The sequence below is a fragment of the Dipodomys merriami genome, unplaced genomic scaffold, assembly GCF_024711535.1.
Source record: "Dipodomys merriami isolate MVZ:Mamm:240054 unplaced genomic scaffold, mDipMer1.0.p SCAF_20, whole genome shotgun sequence".
In the NCBI taxonomy this organism is placed as follows: Eukaryota; Metazoa; Chordata; class Mammalia; order Rodentia; family Heteromyidae; genus Dipodomys; species Dipodomys merriami.
Window position 1 is genome coordinate 27,573,953 of NW_027203382.1, and position 21,057 is coordinate 27,595,009.

Genomic DNA, 21,057 nt, shown 5'->3' on the forward strand with positions numbered 1-21,057 from the left:
TTGAGACATTTGGCGGCCTGGAGATAACACCTTTGGCTTAGGAGGCCATCTTTGGTTTAGTAAATCTTACCTTACTAGCAGTTCCCTGGCTTGTTTGGGCATGACATGGTAGATCTGACTTCAGGAAAGTTGATTGTCACCTGTGGCTGGTGTTTTTGTTTTTGCAGTCCTGTAAGGCAAGTAATCTATCACTGGGCCACATGTCACATAGGTAACATGTCACATACATGTTATCTATGTCATGTACCAGGTGCTTCTGCTCAGTTGTTATTATATTTGATATGACCCTCTAGCCCAGACACCATTAACCAACCCTTCATCATTATGTTGCTGCCGACTGCAGGCTTCAGTGCGTCATGTAATTGATTCATCTTGATACAGGTTGTAAGCGTGCTTTACTTTATATTGGCCATTGATACTTTAAGGTCCCTGTTATGGAAGTTTTATGAGCAGAGAGTTGATTGCTGCCTCTGTTGATGTAAGAAGGTTTAAAATTAATGTGCAAGTGTTGGAAGCAGACTGCTTGAAGAAAACAAAACTGCCACCTGTGATGGATGGAAGAAGTGATATGTCTCCTTCATTGTTCTCTATAAATTTGAGCTTGCCAATGAAAAGCAAACTAAAGTTTCTGCTTCAAACTTTCTGAAAGTGGTTTAAGGTTGCTTATTTCTTGATGTAACAGAAAACAAAGGGCTCTATTTAAAGGTATTTAAGTTCTTAATGAAATATATTGAAGCCTACTTAGTAATTTTCCAGTTCGCTATGTGTTTGGGAGAACATAAGGGTATGCCATTGCCAGGGAAGGTTCTGGTCTAAGATTGTAACACTGTGGGGTGTTCCTGCCTCCAAATTAATAATCTCATTTGGTATGTTTGCAGGAGCAGAAAGAAACAGAAAAAAATTTCCTGAAATAAGTAGAAATGTTTTTATTTTTATTTTCTTTCTTTCTTTTTTTTTCTTTTTGGGTCCGGTCGTGGGGCCTGAACTCTGGGCCTGGGCGCTGTCCCTCAGGTCTTCAGCTCAAGGCTAGAGCTCTACCACTTGAAGTAGAAATGTTTTTAAACAAGGGATTACTTTGAGATTCTTGTAGTAAGTAGTTCTTAAGGCTTTATGGCCTGGGGTGAAAGTCGCATTATTTTTCTCTGTTCTTCCTTTCTCTTGAGCATGATTTCTATTAGAACATTGCAGCACTGAGGTATTAATTGGTAGAGCCACATGTTACCTGAAGTAAACCCTTGCTGTCATTGCTGGTAATGGAGTGTATAAATGGTGGTAGTTTCGTGGTAAGTTCCTAGTAACCTATTTTTCATTCTTTTGGCAGGCTGTGGGATGATGGCATTATTGATCCAGTGGATACTAGACTTGTCCTGGGTCTCAGTATTAGTGCAGCCCTCAACGCACCGATTCAGAAGACTGACTTTGGAATCATGAGAATGTAACCATATTATAAAATGTGTTATGTTGAACAGGTGCCAAATATTTAAACCACATTTTTTTGCCTTAAAATTTTAAATCTTTAAATAAGCGGCTGTTACACTAATTTTTTCTTAGTGCAATTTTCTTTTTGAAACTTGTTATGTAGCCCAGACCATACTGGCCTGGAACTGGCTATGTAGCTCAGGTTGACCTCAAACATGGAGTATACCTGTCTGTGCCTCCAGAGTGCTGGAATTATCTCCTGTGCCACCATTCTGACTGTATTGTGCTTCTTTTTCTTAGCCCAGGAGTTGGGAGGAAAGAGGCCCAAGGCCTAGTATGTGATAGGTGAGCACTTTACCAGGGCCTAGTAGGTGATAGGCATGCACTTTACCATTTGATTGATATCTTCTATTTCCTCTAAGACTGGCACTCTACTACTGAACTCACAGCTTCACTTCTCAGCTTTTTGCTGGCTAAGTAAAGATGTGTCTCATGGGCTTCCTTGCCTGGGCTGGCTTTGAACCATGATCCTTAGATCTCAGCTTTTGAGTAGCTAGGATTACAGCAGGCAAGAGCCATTGGTGCTTGGCTTGTATTGTACTCTTGTACCTTTAAAAAAATGGTTGAAGAAGTGGCATTGTGGCTCAAAGTGGTAGAGTGCTAACCTTGAGTGAAAAAGCTCAGGGATAGCTCCCAGGCCCTGAGTTCAAGCCCCATAACTGAAAAGAAAAATCACAGGTTATTTTTTTGGTGGGCATCAGTTCCTCTCTTTTAAAGTCCTTAGAAAATTTTTCTGGGTTGGTTCCATATGGAAAGTGGGGAACTGATGCCCACCAAAAAAATGGCTCAGTTTTACCACCCATGGAATGAAGAAAATAATTTGTAATTATCCTTTCTGTTCCACAAACAATATGAAAAGTTCTCTAACTGAGTATTCTAGGATTACTGAGATTTTAAATTTAAAGTTGTATTTCCACTAAATGTTTTGTTGATTATACTTGGTGATATTTCATCACACTTTTTAGAGAGCATCTGTTACCTTTCCTTTTTTCTTACATTTCTTTTCTTCTGATAGTAGGTAGACTCCTTATTGTCCGTACTATGGGCTCTCTTTACCCATTCTCTTCTTACCTTGCCTTTTCCTGGCTTGATGGCCGTGTTGCTGGAACCAATGAGTTCCCTAACCTTTCAAATGTAACTGTAGCATTCTAGTTGATTGAACATACCTTAGGTTTTATGGCTTAACACTCTAGGTTTTCTACCAATTTCTCAGGCCATTATGTTAGATTCCTTTGGACGCTCTTCCTCCCCTACTAGAAAATGCCAACAATTTGCTGTTTCTCAATGGACTAGGTTCCTGTGACAGCACTGCCATACTTTAGTACTGGTACAGTGTTCAGCCTTCTCTCTCTTTTTTTTTTTAACCTTCTCTCATTTAGTGAGCAGGTTGAAATTACTTAAAATATGAACACATTCTAATTCTAAGTGCTTTTATCTTTTCAAAGGTGTAAACAAGACTATTGTTAAAAACACAGAATTGCAAGGAAAGTTTAACCATCAGTAAACTTGGCAGGAAGATTCTTACAGACATTGGGTCTGAAAGTGAAAGACCCAGAGACACGGAATTTATAAATACATAGAAGATTTGCAAATACAATTTAAATTCTTGACCTAACACATAAATTATACATTTTTTTTACTAATTTGCTGGTTAACCCACACTAACTGTACAAATTAATGGGAGTTACAGCATGAATCATTGTGCATGATCAATGCTGTAGGGTAGTGAAATACCCATGACTGTCCTCCCTGCTCCCAGTACCTTTTCTTGTCCCTACTAATCAATCCCCTTCTACTTGTTACGTTACCAGTTTTGTCATATTTCTCATATGGCCAGCTTGTGATGCTTGACTTTCTTAGTCTCGTTTATTTTGCTTATTGCCATGATATCCTCCAGTTCCAACTAGGTTCCTGCAAATGACAAGATAACTCTTAATGACTGAGTAATAGTCCATTGCAGATACATATTGTACTTCATTTATACATTCATCTGGTGGTGGTTACCTGCAATGTTTCTATATTTTGCCTACCATGGGCATGCAAGTATCTCTTGATGCTGACATCCTTTCCCTCTGATAGGACTCAGGAGTGGGATGGTTGGAACATATGATATACTTGTATTTTAAAACCTTCAATACATCCATTTACTATCTGTCTTCTAACCAATTTACCTTTCATATGTAAAAATTGTAAAACTGATAGGATCTGAGGCACATTAGTTATTGATTATGTTGTAAGAAAAGGAAACTTCTCCCTCCTTAGGACACAGTCAGAACATTGGTGCCTTAAAACTTCAGGTGCTACCTGGCACCAATTGTGGACCCCTGAAATCTTAGCTACTCTCAGGCAGCTGAGATCAAAGGATCAAGGTTCAAAGTCAGTCCTGGTAGACAAATCTGAGAGACTCATCTCCAGTTCACTACCAAAAAGCTAGACGTGGAGCTGTTGCTGAAGTGATTGAGCACCAGCTGGTAGTGAAAAAAACCTAAGGAGTTGAAAGCCTTGAGTTCAAGCCCAACCACTGGCACACAGAACAACAACAACTTTAGGTGTTTGCTTTTTTTCAGTAGCAAGCCGCAGAGGTAAAATATTTCTCTAGCATTGAATTGCCATGTATCTTCTGAGAGGTGAAAAACATAAAAAGGATTTCTAAGTAATTGGATAACTCTCATCCCATTCTTCTCTCTCACATTCTCTCTCATATATCTTCTCTCTCTCATTCTTCTCATATATCATTTTTCATCAGTCAGCATTTGCTTATATGTGTTGTTAAAATAGATCGTTCACCAAAGCTGTACAGCATTGTCATCAGAGAGGAATTTATCCATTGTGGATTCCTTGCAAGTGATAGCATATGAGCTTACTGTAAACCTTACTGAAACCAGCACATGTTCTAGGGGAAGAGTAAGATTCCATGTTGCACTTATGGTTTCCCTCACTGTGAATTCTTCTGTATGTCATGAGGTATGAGTTCTCTCAAGGCTTTGCTACACTCACTCTATTTTGGAGATTTCTTCTCTCTGTGGGTCCAAGGTTAGCCCTTCTTGGGGAAGATGAGTAGTGTGTTAGATTGTACTGTGAGGAACCAGAAGGGGTGGACTTTGAGGAAAATGGAGTCAGCCTTCCTCTTAATAACTCTCTGTGAGTCCTAATGCCACATTTCCTGAGATTGTGGTTCAGCGTATTCAGTGTATACACATGCTACACACTACCTTAGGCCACCTTGAGGCCCTACTTGGTCAGGCACCACTATTGTCTTGTGGTAGTATACATCACATGCCTCTGGTGGACAGATTGATGCTGCTGTGTCCATGGATGGGCACAAAACTTACCAACAAAGTATTACTGTCATTCCTTTAAAAAAATAACGACCCATTCCTTAAATTTACATTATTTGATTCTCCTATGAGGAATGAGCTAAGAGTTCCCCATGAAGGCCTTCCCACCCTGATTACACTTAAAGGGGTTTTCACCTGTGTGATGTCTTCCATGTCATTTAAGAAACGTGCCACTTTGGGTCTCTCCAGTGTGTGTGTGTGCTCAGATGGGTGGTAGGAGTGTCCTTCCACACTGACGGCACTAATGTGCTTCCTCCCCTGTGGGAATGATCCTAACATCTGTGTTAAACTCTTTGTACCACTCACTACACTTAGAAGGCTTCTTTTCCTTGGGGTGAATTTTCATGCCTCTGAGTTACCAGAATCTTGAACACTCCCACATCTCTTACTTTCATATTGTGTTGTTCTCCTGTGTATTTTTCTGTGAAAATTGAGGGAAGATTCACATTGGAACGCTTGCTCATGCTGTTTACAGCAGAGGCTTTTTACCAGTGTGAATAGATCTGTTCTTTGACACTTGAACATTCCCTGAAGACCTTCACAGTGAGTACATATATGTCGTTTCTTACCACTATGAGTTTTTTGGTGTACAGTAATATTAGAGCTCACTCTAATAAAAGTTTTCCCACATTGATTACACTTGCAAGGTTTTTCTCCAGTGTGTATTCTTGGGCTCACTATAAGAGATGTCTGCTTCATAGTTTTCTACAGTGGCTGCATCTAGTAAATTTCTCTTTTGTAGCTTCTCTTATGTCTGTTAAGATATGAAAGAGTGCTGAAGATTTTCCCACAATCATTGCAGTAACAGTTTTTCTCTAGAATGGGTTAGCTTGTGCTTGGTAAGATTAGAGAGCTTTAAATTTGTTGCATTCATTATTTGACCTGTGATATAGCATTTTTGCCTTGTATGATTTCATGCTAAGAAGCAAGCTATCTCTAAATATTTTTCTATACTCAGCATCCATAAGATTTCTCCTTAGAGTGAGTCTTCTTATATCTCCTAAAGTAGGAGCTGGAGCAGTGTGAGTAATGCACATTTGAAGGAATTGCTTCCATGTGTTGGCTCCTTTTCCTTGCTATTGAGTCTTTTCTTTTTACAAACTATCTTGAATAGTTGTGGTTGAGTGGTCATAAGCAGACTCATTACCATGTGCACAGGAGTCTTGGTGAATTTTTCTCTTCGCTGTCTTCAGCTTACTATCTTGTCGTTTGAAGGGGTTTGCTGAATTGAAGTTTCTGTAGTTCTCTAGTACCTTTTCTATATAGAGATTTCTTTGTGCTGAATATAGCAGCTGCCATTCCTTGGTAAAATCTATGGCTATATCCTTCAAAATCACTTAAGTTCTGTAACTCAGAGTGGAGGGCTTCCACTTCTGTGACCCTCTGGTGTGTATAAATGAAGTCTTGAAAAGACAGAGCAGGGAGGATGGGCCTAGGCTTGTGTCTGCCATTTTGCAAGTCTGCAAGAAAATGCACCTAGACTGCAGCTAAGAGAACTAGGCTGCTGCTTTTTTTTTTTTTTTTTTTTTTTGCTTCTATGAGCCATTCTAGTAAAGGTTCAAGACACAAAAGAAATCCATGTGTAATCAAGGAAGAGTTTAGCTCAGACTACTGCTCTCATCATTTCTGCCTTGCTTTTCTTGGAGAAAAGCAAAAGGACTCTTTTTAATTGTAACAAGAGACAGCTTTTATTTTAACTATTTTCTTTTTTATAGTGGTACTGAAGTTTGAACTCAGGTCTTTGGGCAGGCCCAAAGTGCCTGAAGGCAGGCATTTGACTGCTGAGTCAAGCCCTAGGCCTTATTTTAACCATTTTTAGTGTATACTTCAGTGACATTAAGTATCTTCACATTGCTGTACAGCCATAAGCACCATTCATCTTAGAACTTGTCATTCCCAGCTAAAAACTGTGTACGTTATTTTCTACTCTCCTCTGCTCCTGGCACATCTCTCTCATGTGTGGGGAGAAGTGGGTACTAGGACTTGAACTCAGGTCCTTGCACTCTTATTTGGCTCACCACTTAAGCCACAGCTCCCCTTTCAGCTTTTTGGTTAATTAGAGATGAAAGGTCTTACAGATTTTCCTGCAAGGGCTGGCTTTGAACCCCCAGTCTTATATCTCAGCCTCCTGAGTGGCTAGGATTACAGTTGTGAGCCACCAACACTAACATCTCCTTTTCTTTAAAAAAAAAAAATATTTTTTATTTTTTGTAACTGACATGGCATGGATTCTGGGCCTTGGTGCTGTCCCTGAGCTCTTCAGCTCAAGGTGAGTGCTCTGCCACTTGAGCCACAGCGCCACTTCTGGTTTTCTGGTGGTTAATTGGAGATAAGAGTCTCACAGACTTTCCTGACTGGGCTGGCTTTGAACTGCGTTTCTCAGATCTCAGCCTCCTGAGTAGATAGGTTTACAGGTATGAGCCACCAGCACCTGGCTTATCTTATTTTTAATAGACATGGTTTTATTTCTTGATTGTACCTGCTGATCCATTTCTGCCCCTCTCATGGCATCTATCTGTTGCTATTTAAGAATCACCTGGCATTCTCCCAGTTCATCCCTGCATTCCCAGTAGTTCTGCTGATAATTGCATGGTGGTCTTAGAACAGCCTCCCTTAGTCATCAACTTCTGTGGCTTTTACCTTCTTTATTTTTATTTTTTGGGTCTGGTCGTGGGGCCTGAACTCGGCCTGGGCGCTGTCCCTCAGCTCTTCAGCTCAAGGCTAGCACTCTACCACTTGAGCCACAACGCCACTTCTGGCTTTTTTTTCTGCCTATGTGGTGCTGAGGAATCGAACCTAGGGCCTCAAGCATGCAAGGCAAGCGCTCTACTACTGAGCCACCTTCCCAGCCCCCATTGCCTTCTTTATTGTCTCTTGACTGTCTCCACTTATGTTTTTTTTTTTTTTTTTTTTTTACCACTAAGGGCTATAAGTGGTCTACTGCATCCTGGCTACCCTAGTCCTACCTGTCCACTCTGGAATTAGAACTTCCTCCTCAAGTACATCCTTGAGCAGCCATACTGCTTAAAATCCTTAAGTGGTTTCTACAAAAGTTCTAGCCTCCCATGCTCTTGTGATCTTCATCTTTACTCTCCAGCCTCCCTCTGCACTTCACAGAAGACTGGTTCCAGCCATTCTAGATGATCAACTTCATGATCCTTCCTAGTCCTTTCCATCTTAGGGTCTGCAAATCTTCCTGTGTCCAACTCTTTAACCCTTACCTTTCAACTGAAGCTCTTGCTTTTCTCAGTGAAACATAGCTTCCTTAGGAACGTGTTTGCAGCTTCCTGCTTCCTGGCTTTCCTCCTGTATGCTTTTGTAAAATGTTAAGTTTACTTTTATTTATCACAAATTCGTTAGGTTATCATAAATGTTCTTTCTGCTAGAATGTAAGCTCTGTAAGAGCAAGGACCTTCTGTTTACCCTGAATAAATGGAGAAACGAAGAATCCATGTTGTAATTTATGTCTTCAGGTCATGTAATTTTAAAATTAGATGATTGATTTTGTGACAGTGCACTTGTCAAGTATTTTTCATAATAAAATGAACATTTCCAACATTTGTGTGTGAATTTCAGTTGAGACAATGTTTGTGTATTGTAAGCCAACTTCTGATTTGGGGCAGGTAGTCAAGTTTTGACAAAGCTAGGATTTTTTCAGGAGAACGTTAATATTTTTATTTTTTATTTTATTTTATTTTTTTTTGTCGGTCGTGGGGCTTGAACTCTGGGCCTGGGCGCTGTCCCTCAGCTCTTCAGCTCAAGGCGAGCACTCTACCACTTGAGCTACAGCGCCACTTCCGGTTTTCTGGTGGTTTTATTGGAGATAGGAGTCTCACGGTCTCTCCTGCCCGGGCTGGCTTTGAACCGAGATCCTCAGATCTCAGCCTCCTGAGTAGCTAGGATTACAGGCGTGAGCCACCAGCACCCGGCAATATTTTTAATTTTTTTATTGTTATAAAGGTGATATGTGAAGGGGTTACTGTTACATAAGTCAAGTAAAGAGTACATTTCTTTTTGGACAATGTCACCCCATTATTTTTTAATTGCTGAAGTTTACTTTTACTTCTCTACTTCTTATTTAAATCCTTGGGGGCAGGACTTCAAGAGAAGTTCGTGTCCTGGGGTCTTACGAGGAAGCTTGCTTTGGAATTGGGCACAAATCATGTCACTCCTCATTGGCACCAATTGCTTTTCTCCAGAGTTCTCTGCCTTTGCTTAATTTGCTGCCACGAGTCAAAACAGCCCTGCTTATTATTGTACAGTAAGCACATCGCTTGACCAAGTAAAATCTAATCTTGTGTCGGGTACAAACACCTTCAGAGTTAAGAACAGCTATGTGTTCCATTGAGTGCCACATTCCCTGCGTATAGCCAGGAAAGATGGCCACTCACCACAGTTCCAGGTAGCTATGCCTTGAGAAATCCTGTACCCAGGAGGCCTTCACAGGCTCCACCATGGTGGGAAAATCCTATTAAATGTCCTCAAATTACACTTTCAATGAAAATTCCCATCTGTGCCAGAAAACATGAGGCTTTTGTTCTATACATCATAGAATCTAGATTAAAGAAATGGTCACAAACATAAATGAGGGCCTTTCTATGGGGTTGGGGTGGGTTGATACAGCAGGAGTAGGGAGGGAGGAAATACAGGATTGGGGAAGAATATCATTGAAATTCATTGTGAAGAGGTCATAATAAGCCCATTAGAAAATTGCAAGAGGGCCAGGCGTGGTGGCACATGCCTGTAATTCCAGCTACTGGGAGGCATTAGAAAGGAGGATCATGCCCTGAGATCATCCTTAGGGGGAAAAAATGGAAAAACCCTATTAGAAAAATGAAAACAAGGGGGAAAAGTGGTAGATCATCTATCTAGTAAGCACTGGGCCCTGAGATCAAATCCCAGTGCTACCAAATAGTAAATAAGTAAACTAAATTGCAATCAATCTGAAAAAGATGAAGGAGCCAATGAGTAATAGGCCGAATGTGATCATTGGTGGTGGTACTGGGTTTGAACTCAAGATCTTACTTGCTAACTTAGCCATGCTCCAGCTCTTATGCTTCAGTTACATTTTGAATAGGACCTCACATTTATGCCCAGGCAGTCCTGGACTGCAATCCTGTTGACACTTCTGTGTTGCTAGGATAATGTTAAGATGGTCTTGTGAAGTTTTTGCCTGGACTGCCATCAGATCTCAGTCTTCCTGATCTTATTCTCTTGAGTAGCTGGGATTACCGGTGTGAGTTACTACACCTAGTAAGTTAGATTTGTTTAACTATCTATTTATTTTGGTGCTGGTCTTCCTGAGACTTGAACTAAGGGCCTAAGGATGGATCCTGAGCTGCTTTTGCTCAGGGCGAGTGGTCTACTACTTGAGCCACAGCTCCACTTTCAGCTCTTTTGTGGTTAATTGGAGATAAGAGTCTCACAGACTTTGCCTGGGCTGGCCTTGAACTGTAACTCTCAGATCTCAGTCTCCCTCATGAGTAGCTAGGATCCACAGGTATGAGCCACCAACACCTTTTTAATATATATAACTTAATAACATACAATTTTTTTTACCAAAATAGGAAGATTTCTTTTTCATTGTGATTTACAAATATTAGGATGATATGAATTACATAAAGTTCTCTAAGAAATATAGTTAGCTACTAAATTTGTCTCTGTACTTAGCAAATGGAATGTGACAATTATTTCTATTTTCTCAAGAAATATGTTGTTTCAAGAAATACATTTTCAAATTAGAATTTGTCTAATGATGTGCCGGATAATCATAGCTTTGTGTTGCTTATGACATTTCTCAAAAAACTTAAGTGCAAGAAATGATGGGAGAGGTTGACACTGTTTTGACAAAGCCCTTTCCACAAAATATTTAACAATTGGTTTTGTTTTTCTTAATATACTTCAAGTTCCCTTGTGTCTGGAGTCAGGATGCTGAGAATAAAGCCACATGACTTTTCTCTCCACTTTTTACCTTTCTGAGCAATTGTGCATTCCACATAATGAGTCTGTAATAGACAGCAGAAGTAAGCTGGGAGATAAACATATAATAAATAGATAAAACATTTTAAACATAATAAATTAAAAAGATAAGTAGAATTTTGGGGCATTCTGACTGGTAGCAAGAGGTTTCTGAAAGAAATAAATTCAATATTAGTCAAACAGCTTTAGTGATCACCTTCCTGTATCTATAAAGCAATTAAAAATAACTTGTTTTGAAATTCAAAATTGTGGGGGAACCCAACCCCAAAACTCTCCACAATTCTCTCACCCAGAGAAGACTTGCTAGTATTCATGTTTTCTTGTGTTCTATTCTTTATCTGCTGAAAAATGTTTTACAAAAGCGTATTTTACTCTGTGATGTGCATTTCATTCTGTCATACTTTTTGGGGGGATAGGGGTGGGGCTAACACTAGGGTTTGACTCAAGGCCTGATACTTGCTCCATTGGTGCTTTACCACTTGAGCCATACTTCCAGCTTGGTTCTTCGCTGGTTAATTAAAGATGGAGTCTCATGGACTTTTCTGTCCAGGCTGGCTTTGAATTAAAGCCCTCTGGATCTCAACTCCCTGAGTAGCTAGGATTACCAGAGTGAGCCACAGACCCCTGGCTGCCTGCCATACTTTTTTGTTGAATGATGAATTATATGAGTGATTTAACTGCTTTCCTGTTTTTTTGTTTGTTTGTTTTTTTTTTTTTTTGGTCTGTCGTGGGACTTGAACTCTGGGCCTGGGCGCTGTCCCTCAGCTCTTCAGCTCAAGGTGAGCGCTCTACCACTTGAGCTACAGCGCCACTTCCGGTTTTCTGGTGGTTTATTGGAGATAGGAGTCTCACGGTCTCTCCTGCCCGGGCTGGCTTTGAACCTCGATCCTCAGATCTCAGCCTCCTGAGTAGCTAGGATTACAGGCGTGAGCCACCAGCACCCGGCTGCTTTCCTGTTTTCGTGTCCTACTGCAGTATTACAGGTAGTGGTGCAATGAACTTGTCTAGTTTTTTTTTTTTCCTAATTTCTTTTTTTCTTCCTTTCCTCCCTCCCTCCCTCCCTCCCTCCCTTCCTTGTCATGGGTCTTGAACTCTGGGCCTGGCTGTTGTCCCTGAGCTCTTCATCTCAAGGTGAGCACTCACTTGAACCACAGCACCACTTCTGGTTTTCTGGTGGTTAATTGGAGATAATAGTCTCATGGACTTTCCTTCCCGGGCTGGCTTTGAACCTCGATTCTCAGCTCTCAGCCTCCTGAGTAGCTAGGATTACAGGCGTGAGCCACCAGTACCTGGCTGTCTAGTTTCTTATGTGTGGTTAATGCTGCCAAATTCTGCTCTGAAGTTATTTTTGTGGTACAAGTTATGCAAGAAATGGCTTGAAACTGAGATCCTTAGATTTCAGCCTCCTAAGAACTAAGATTACAGGTGGGAGCCACCAGCGCCTGGCTTATGAGAGGTTTTTTTTTTTTTTTTATTCCAAGTAGAATCATGTACTAGAAGGCTTGTGGGACTCATGGTAAAAACCACTTAGCATGCTGACTCATTCACTTTTTCAGTATTGATTTTATTGAAATGAACCAAGTTTTACTGGGGGCTTACTGTGATTCAGGCTCTGTCCTCAGACCAGCCCCTGTCCTTACACAGCATCTAAGCCAGTGACAGGAGATGCCGTCTGTCCAAACCACTCCATCTTTTACTGACCATGCTCCTCTCCTTCTTTGTGAGCTTCCCCTCTCCCGTTCAGGGCCGCTTGGTAAGTGATTCTGACAGAGCTGGATGCATACCGAAGTATGATTGGGTAGACTCTGGCAGTTTGTCTCTCAAGCTTAAGGACAAAGATTAAGACTGGCCCTGAGTTGTCCATTGTAGCCAGAGTCACCTTATATCTTTCTGCCATTCTTATCTAATTTACTAAATCTACCAGTCAGCTTCCAAGGCTTATAGCAACAAGTCTTACTGGATAGCTTTTTCTGAAAGTGGAAGTTGGGTAAATCCCTGTATATTTTGAACAGCGATGAAAGGTTCACTGCATTGTGTATGTGTGCGTGTGTGTGTCCTGGGTGCTCTCCCTGAATATTTTTTGCTCAAGGCTGGTGTTCCGCCACTAGAGCCACAGCTCCCTTTCCAGCTTTTTGGTGGTTAATTGGAGATGAGTCTCATCAACTGTGATCCTCAGATTTAAGTCTCCTGAGTAGCTAGGATTGCAGATAGGAGCCACCGACATCTGGGGAATGGTAACTTAAAGTTCTCTCAGGTGCTTCCACTTTAGAGAAGCCTGTATCAGTAGATTTCAAAGTGAGGCAACTGACCACTTCAAGACATTTCCAGGTATGTTTTACATGTCAGATCCTATCTGCATTTCCTAGGTATAGTCACATCCCTGATAAAATTATGCCTCATTTTGACTTCTCTAGCTTAGTTTCACTTCAGGCCAACTGCTGAACGTGGGCACCAAGAGCTAGAAGTTTCTAATGCACTTTATCCATGGTGATGGACAGAAATAAGATCGGAGCAAAAACAAACAAGCAAAAATGAGGATATTATGTAATGGGCCATCACAGCAGTTGACGTTTTCCTTCCACGGGATTGTTCTGAGTCATTTCTTTCTGCTCTGGGACCTGTATTGTAACTTCTCCATTGGTTAAATGGAGGTTTAGGTCTCTGAGGAGTCCTGTGCCTCATTTCCAACCAACCATCACTAAACTTTTGCTAAAGGAAACATTCATCACCTACATGGATGGTGATAACTTGAGGATTTTTTTAGGGTTTAAAAAAATTGTAAGTTGGGTGTTGGTAGCTCATACCTGTAATCTTAGCAACTCAGGAGGCTGGGATCTGAGGTTCATCACCAGCCGGGGCAGGAAAGTCTGTGAGGCTCTTATCTCTGAATAACCACCTAAAAACAAAGTAGAGCCATGGCTCAAAGTGGTAGGACACTAGCCTTGAGCAAAAAAAGCTCAGGGACAGTTCACAGGCCCTGAGTTCAAGACAGACCAAAAAAAAGTAAAATATACATAACATAAAACTTAACCAATGTAACCAGTTTTTTTATTATTTTATTATTTTTAACCGAGAAAAAGCAGTTTTAATAACATGCACACATACATTCAGAGGACTTTAAACAAGATGTAACCAGTTTTAAGTGTACAATTTAGTGGTATGAATTGCATTCACACTGTTTGCAGGTATCCTCAGCATCCATCCCCAACTTTCTACTTACCCCACATGGAACTCTGTGCCTTAAACAGTAACTCTAGGCCCTGGTAACCACTATCTATCCTATCTTTGTGGATTTGCCTATCTAGGTACCTCAGATAAGTGGAGCCATGACATATTTTAGTGTATCTGGCTAGTTAACTTAGTGTAAAGTCTGTAATGGCCACCTAGGTATTATCTTTGGTTGGGCATATTTGTGGTGGTATTCATCTAGAGCTGGAATTGTGGCTTTAACTCTTGTCTTCCTTACTCTTAGTTGGCCTTCTCACTAAGGCTGGCACTCTACCACATGAGCCATACGTTTACTTCTAGCTCTTTGGTGATTCATTGGAGATCAGATTCTCAGGGACTTTACTGTCTGAATTGGCTTCAAACTTTGATCCTGAGATCTCTGCCTCCTTGAGTAGCTAGGTTACAGGTGAGGTACCTACCAGTGCCTGGGTAGTGCTGCTTTTAGTAATTGCATCTTGAAGTTGCTCAGTCCAGCAATGTGGGAGTCACTGTAATTCTTCCCTTGACCTTATCCTGACATACAGTTGCCTCCAAAATCTTGATTTTCCCATCAAAAGGTTCCGGCGTGGGGCTGGGAGTGTGGCTTAGTGGTAGAGTGTTTGACTAGCTTGCATGAAGCCCTGGGTTCAATTCCTTAGTACCACATAAACATAAAAGGCCAGAGTGGTGCTGTGGCTCTAGTGGTAGAGTGCTAGCTGTGAGCAAAAGGAAGCTCAGGGACAGTGCCCAGGTCTTGAGTTCAAGCTCAAAAAAAAAAAAAAAAAAAAATATATATATATATATATATATATATATAGGCTCCCCACTAGTACTTTATCCTGAACTAGTCTCAGCTAGGCATTCATGTGACCTGGGTTTGTACCAGAGCCCCTTAACCAGTTTCTGACTATTTGTTATCATTCATTTAATTAGTTCAACAAGTACATAGGCATAGCTAGCCTCTTAAATTATAAAATCTTCCAAGTATCCATTTGATCCATTTGTCTTGACCAAATCTAATTTCACTCATCTATGTTGGACTTTATAGCCTTGCTTTTTCTTTTTTTTTTTTTTTTTTTGTCGGTCGTGGGGGGCTTGAACTCTAGGCCTGGGCGCTGTCCCTCAGCTCTTCAGCTCAAGGCGAGCGCTCTACCACTTGAGCTACAGCGCCACTTCCGGTTTTCTGGTGGTTTATTGGAGATAGGAGTCTCACGGTCTCTCCTGCCCGAGCTGGCTTTGAACCGCAATCCTCAGATCTCAGCCTCCTGAGTAGCTAGGATTACAGGCGTGAGCCACCAGCGCCCGGCTTAGCCTTGCTTTTTCTATCCCATTCATTTCTCCCAATAAAGGATGGAATAAAATAAAAACTCTGGCACACAAAGATTTAAAACAAGATGAAAAACTAAGTATTGAATACAGAATCCTACACCTAAATTCAGGAAAATAAAGAGCTTAGGTATAGAACTGGAAAAAAACTGACTGCAGAAATAGCATGGAAAGAAAATTATTCTAGAATTTTTGTTATCAAGCTTGACAGTGTGTTGATACTATAAGAGCTACCCATATTTGATACTTGTACTAATTTTTTAAAATATTGATCATAGGCCATTAAAAATCCCTTATCTTTGGACTGGCCATTGTCGTCAGCTCTACAAGTGAGATTCTATGAAGAACATTATCAAAGCAGCGGGCATGGAAGGCTGGGATTCTGAGGGCTGTGAGCTGGGCCTTGGCTATACTTATGGGGAAAGGAAAAGAAATACAAATACTCCCTGGGTCTTCTTGTGTCATTCTAATGCTTACCTGCATATATTGGTTGGGGGACCATTAATCAAGGACATGAAAAACATGAAGGAGATGTCAAGGACATAGTTCTTTAGGTTAGAAAGGCCTATGGTTAAGTAAAATGGATGTCCCCAAGAACTGAAGAGTAGTTGCTCATGAGTGGAGATGGCAGAGTGAGGGGAGATATAGTGTTAAGAAGAGAACAATCTCCTGATTCATCTTTCTTATCCACTCTTCATCCATGAGGGGCAGCCACTTTTAACCACTTTTGTATTTTATTCTTTTGGTGATTATGGTATCTATTTAAATGCTTACATTATTTCCCTGCCTTTCAACTTTAAGAATTGTTTATTGCCGGGAGCTGGTGGCTCACGCCTGTAATCCTAGCTACTCAGGAGGCTGAGATCTGAGGATCGCGGTTCAAAGCCAGCCCGGGCAGGAGAGACCGTGAGACTCCTATCTCCAATAAACCACCAGAAAACCAGAAGTGGCGCTGTAGCTCAAGTGGTAGAGCGCTCGCCTTGAGCTGAAGAGCTGAGGGACAGCGCCTAGGCCCAGAGTTCAAGCCCCACGGCCGACAAAAAAAAAAAAAAAAAAAAAAAAAAGAATTGTTTATTTACTGCTATCATTAAAAATATGCCTGATTTATCTAGTCAGCTGAATCAAGATAGTTATCTCCCCTTGATACAGCTATGTTATAACAGATTCATAATCTTTATACTTTTATTTTTATATTTTTGTGCCACTAATGAAACTTAAACTCAGGGCCAGGGTGCTGTCCCTTAACTTTTTGCTCAAGGCTAAAGCCACAGCTCCACTTCTGGCTTTGGTGGCTAATTGAAGATAAGAGTCTCATGCGCGGGCTGGCAAGATGGCTCGGTGGTAGAGCACTTGCCTTGCATGCATGAGGCCCTGGGTTCGATTCCTCAGCACCACATAAGCAAAAAGAAAAAAGCCGGAAGTGGCGCTGTGGCTCGAGTGGTAGAGTGCTTGCTTTGAGCTGAAGAGCTGAGGGACAGCACCCAGGCCCAGAGTTCAGGCCCCATGACCGGACCCCCCCCAAAAAAAAAAGAGTCTCATGGGCTGGTTCCAAATTGTGATCCTCAGATCTCAGTCTCTTGAACACATAGAATTACAGGCATGAGCCACCAATGCCTGGCTACCTATGCTTTCAAGATATAGAGTATAAATGGTCTTAGTTTGTGCTGAAACTCATTTGATCCCTTGTGATCAAGTATCTATAGCAACAAGTGCTGGAGGGGAATACGCTTCTGTAGGGAACAGTTGTGGAATGTAAAGCATGATAGCCCGAGAGGTGGGGTTCTGGGTGTCTGGGAGTACTTAGAGGGAAAAAAAAGTGGCAAACATAAATGTTTAAGTTTTCAGCTCTAGTCTTTGAAAAACAGACAGCTTTTAAACTAGAGAACCTCTAAAATAGTCTCACTTCTTAGAGCCACAGAGCCAGTCTTGCTGAAGAGGAATCACAAAATTTAACTGAACTCAATGCTTTGCCAGGTCTCTTTTGGGAAAATTTAGACCTTGATTAGAAGGAATGGGACCTTATAAGTGGAATGGAGGACTTCTGATTGATGAAGGTCAGGACCTGGGCACTGGACACTGTCCCTGAGCTTCCTTTCCCTCAAGGCTAGCACTCTACCACTGGAGCCACAGCACCACTCTGGCTTTTTGTGTTTATGTGGTACTGAGGAATTGAGCTTCATGCATGCTAGGCAAACACTCTACCACTAAGCCACACTCCCAGCCCCATGGGGAGCTTTTTTTCTTTTTCTTTATTGTGAAAATACTGTACAGAGAGGTTACAATTACATGGGCAAGATAACGAGTACATTTCTTATCAAGCATTGTAGCCTCCTCCTTTGTTTCCCCTTCCTGGGGAGCCGTTTGAGGGGAGAATTAAGGAGATTTTGGAGGCAACTGTATGTCAGGATAAGGTCAAGGGAAGAGTTACAGTGACTCCCAACTTGGAAGATGCAATTACTAAGAATATCTAATTCCCTGTGAGTGTCCCTTGCTGAAGCAGACTATCCTTGTGTTTTCAAATTTTTGCTCCTTTCAGAGCTTGGACTCAGAGTTTCTCATACTCTTGCATGGCTTTTGTTGTTGTTGTTCAAGGCTGGTACTCTACCATTTGAGCCACAGCTCCACGTCTGGTTTTTTGCTTGTTCATTGGAGATAAAGAGTCTCTGACATTTTTTGTCCTGGGCTGGCTTTGAACTATGATCCTCAGATTTCATCTTCCTAAGAAGCTAAGATTACAGGCATGAACCACCATGCCTGGTCAACCACCCTTGAGAACAGCTATTCTCAACCTTGAGTATTCTGAAATAATCTCCCTTGAATCAGTTGCCTTACTAGATGATACCTACAGTCTTTAAGACCTACCCAGCCTCCACTTTCTCCACAAGCATGTTTGAGTATTCTGAAATAATCTCCCTTGAATCAGTTGCCTTACTAGATGATACCTACAGTCTTTAAGACCTACCCAGCCTCCACTTTCTCCACAAGCATGTTTGGGGAAACTGGTAAGAAATCTCATGGGAGGAAATAGTGATGAGGAGGAAGCAGTCCACAGCTGAAGACAGGAAAGATGCCAGGTGCTAATATCCCTCACATCCTGTGGGACTGGCCTCACCTTTGCAGAGTTAGGAAGATTCACTCTGCCATGTATGGGCAGTGAAAGAGTGTCAGCTGCTCTTTTAAAAAAAAATATTTTAGGGCTGAGAAGATGGCTCAGTGGTAGAGCGCTTGCCTTGCATGCCTGAGGCCCTGGGTTCCATTCCTCAGCACCACATAAGCAAAAAGAAAAAGGCCGGAAGTGGTGCTGTGGCTCAAGTGGTAGAGCGCTAGCCTTGAGCTGAAGAGCTCAGGGACAATGCCCAGGCCCACAATTCAAGTTCTATGACTGGTAAAATAAATAAATAAAAATAAACATTTTTTAATGCCAATACTGGGCCTAGAACTGGGGTCACTATCTCACCCTTTTTGCTACGGCTGGCACTCTACCACTGGAACCTCAGCACCACCTCTGGTTTTCTGGTGGTTAATTGGAGGTAAGAGTCTCATGGACCTTCCTGCCTGGTCTGGCTTTCATCCATATCTTCAGAGCTCAGCCTTCTAAGTTGCTAGGATTACAGATGGGAGCTACAAGTACTAAGCTTCAGTACTGTTTTTGTTGTGGTTGTTGGTCGTGGGTCCTGAACACTGGGCCTGGGTGCTGTCCCTCAGCTCTTCAGCTCAAGGCAAGCACTCTACCACTTGAGCCACAGTACCACTTCCGGCTTTTTCTGCTTATGTGTGCTGAGGAATTGAACCCAGAGCCTCATGCATACAAGGCAAGCGCTCTACCACTGAGCCACCTTCCTAGCCCCTTCAGTGCTTTTTAATGTAGTAATATAGATGACTGATACAAGAGTTTTAGGAGGGCAGGTAGCTTTCTCAAAGCCACTAAGGGAACCCATGGAGGGTCTCGAGTAATATATACTTTGAGATTCAAGGCCCTTTGGAAAGTCCTCACTTCCAGAGCCATGTGGTGATGGCTGCATCTTACTAAAGATAGGGACTGCTACAGGCTCTATGCTCTGCCTGGACCCAAGACAGGATGAGGTGATTCAGAAGTCTGTCTGGTTTCCGTCATTGAGCTCTGATGTGAGTTTGGCATCAACACCTGCCGGTCCCTGAAGGGCTGGCTCAAGCCCCAATCACTGTTGTCTCCCTGGAGACACAGATGGGAAAAGGAACAAAGCCTTAGAAAAATCAATCTCTTAATATTGAAAATGCTAGCATGCTTCCCTTCCTTATTGATGGATCAAACTGGTAGTAAAGCTTATCTAAAAATAAGCTCTTCACTGGTGATTATATTGTCTAAGTGGAAATAAAAGTAATTGGTGTCAGAGCTTCAGGATCCAAACTTCTCTGGTGAGGTCATGGGCTTAAGATGGAAACACATAGCTTTCACATAGCTCAGTTTTCGCCTTGAATCTCTGGATTGTCTATAGCCAGTCTTCTTAAGTAGGTGTTGACTGCCTCTCTGTTTTCAATTGAAAGGTGAGAAAAAGGAATTAGAGCAGAGTCAGGGTTAGACATCATTTTCAGATCTGGTACAGCAGCAGGTGAAAATCTTGGGGAAGTCTGACCATCTCTTGACAGTGTTTTCCTTCTTTAAATATTTCTTAATGTTTAGAATAGTGTATCTTTGTCTTAAGAAAAAGTATAAAATAATAAATATTTTATGCTTATCTGCATATTTACTTGCAATCTATGGATCTGAGATCTGGGATAATTTTCCTTCAGCTAGAAGAACTGTTCTTAACAGTTTTGATCATGTAAACCTGCTAGCAACAAGCTCTCTCAGTTACTGGTTGTTTTTTTTCTTCTGAAATTGTCTTTATTCCATCTTATTTTCTGGGAAAGATTAAAAAAAAAGAAGAAAAAGAGCTAAGCAACCCAAAGACAGCAATGGGAAGGGAGGAATGAGAGGGAAAGAGGGAATAGCCTACACTAAGCAAAAGGAAAGAAATGTAATCATCACCTGATGTGGAAAAATAATTTGTATTGTCAAAGCTCATAGAATTCACAAACTCTATAGACCATGATAATGACAATGTGCCTTGTGAAGGTTAAAATATGCTTGTGACTTTAAATATCACTATTCCACAATACTGTGAAATATGTGAAATTTATGTAATCACCTATCTCAACTTAAAAAAAAGTGGGAGAAGGGATGGGTTAGGAGTGAGGGGTGACAATGTTGTCAGATACCTTGTACTCATATACTGTTTTGTAGAATGGGAACTTATTTGTACAACTACTTAATAATAAAAAATTTAAAAAACGAACAGCACCCACAGGATAAAATGATATTTAAGCAACTAAATAGATACATATATCTTAATATAATACTTGAATACATATATCTTAATATAATGCCTGACACTTGCTATACATTTTTTCCTTCCCTCTTTCCTTTCTCAGTGGTGCCAGAGCTTGAACTTAGTGCCTTGCACTTGCTCAGCTTCCTTACGCATGGCTGGTGCTCTACCACTTGAGCCATATGTGCACCTGGCTTTTTGCTGGTTAATTGGAGATGGAGTTTCACTTTTCTACCCAGACTGGCTTCAAACTGCAATTCTTAGATCTCAGCCTCCTAAGTAACTATGAGTTCAGACATGAGCCACTGGCACTTGGCTAGTATTTTCTAATACACACAAACACACACATACATACACTCTCTCTTAGAGAGAGAAGAGAG

The 21,057-nt window shown here is 41.3% G+C and overlaps 1 protein-coding gene across 1 annotated transcript in view; it reads left to right on the forward strand.

The window, feature by feature from the left end:
* Positions 1 to 8,375, forward strand: part of Mccc2 (methylcrotonyl-CoA carboxylase subunit 2) — a 61,130-nt gene extending 52,755 nt beyond the window's left edge. Inside the window, exon 17 of the mRNA XM_070031319.1 lies at positions 1,322 to 8,375. Coding sequence (XP_069887420.1) covers positions 1,322 to 1,439 — 118 coding nt within the window. The 3' untranslated portion in view covers positions 1,440 to 8,375. The remainder of the gene's footprint in view (positions 1 to 1,321) is intronic.
* The last annotated feature ends 12,682 nt before the right edge of the window (positions 8,376 to 21,057 follow it).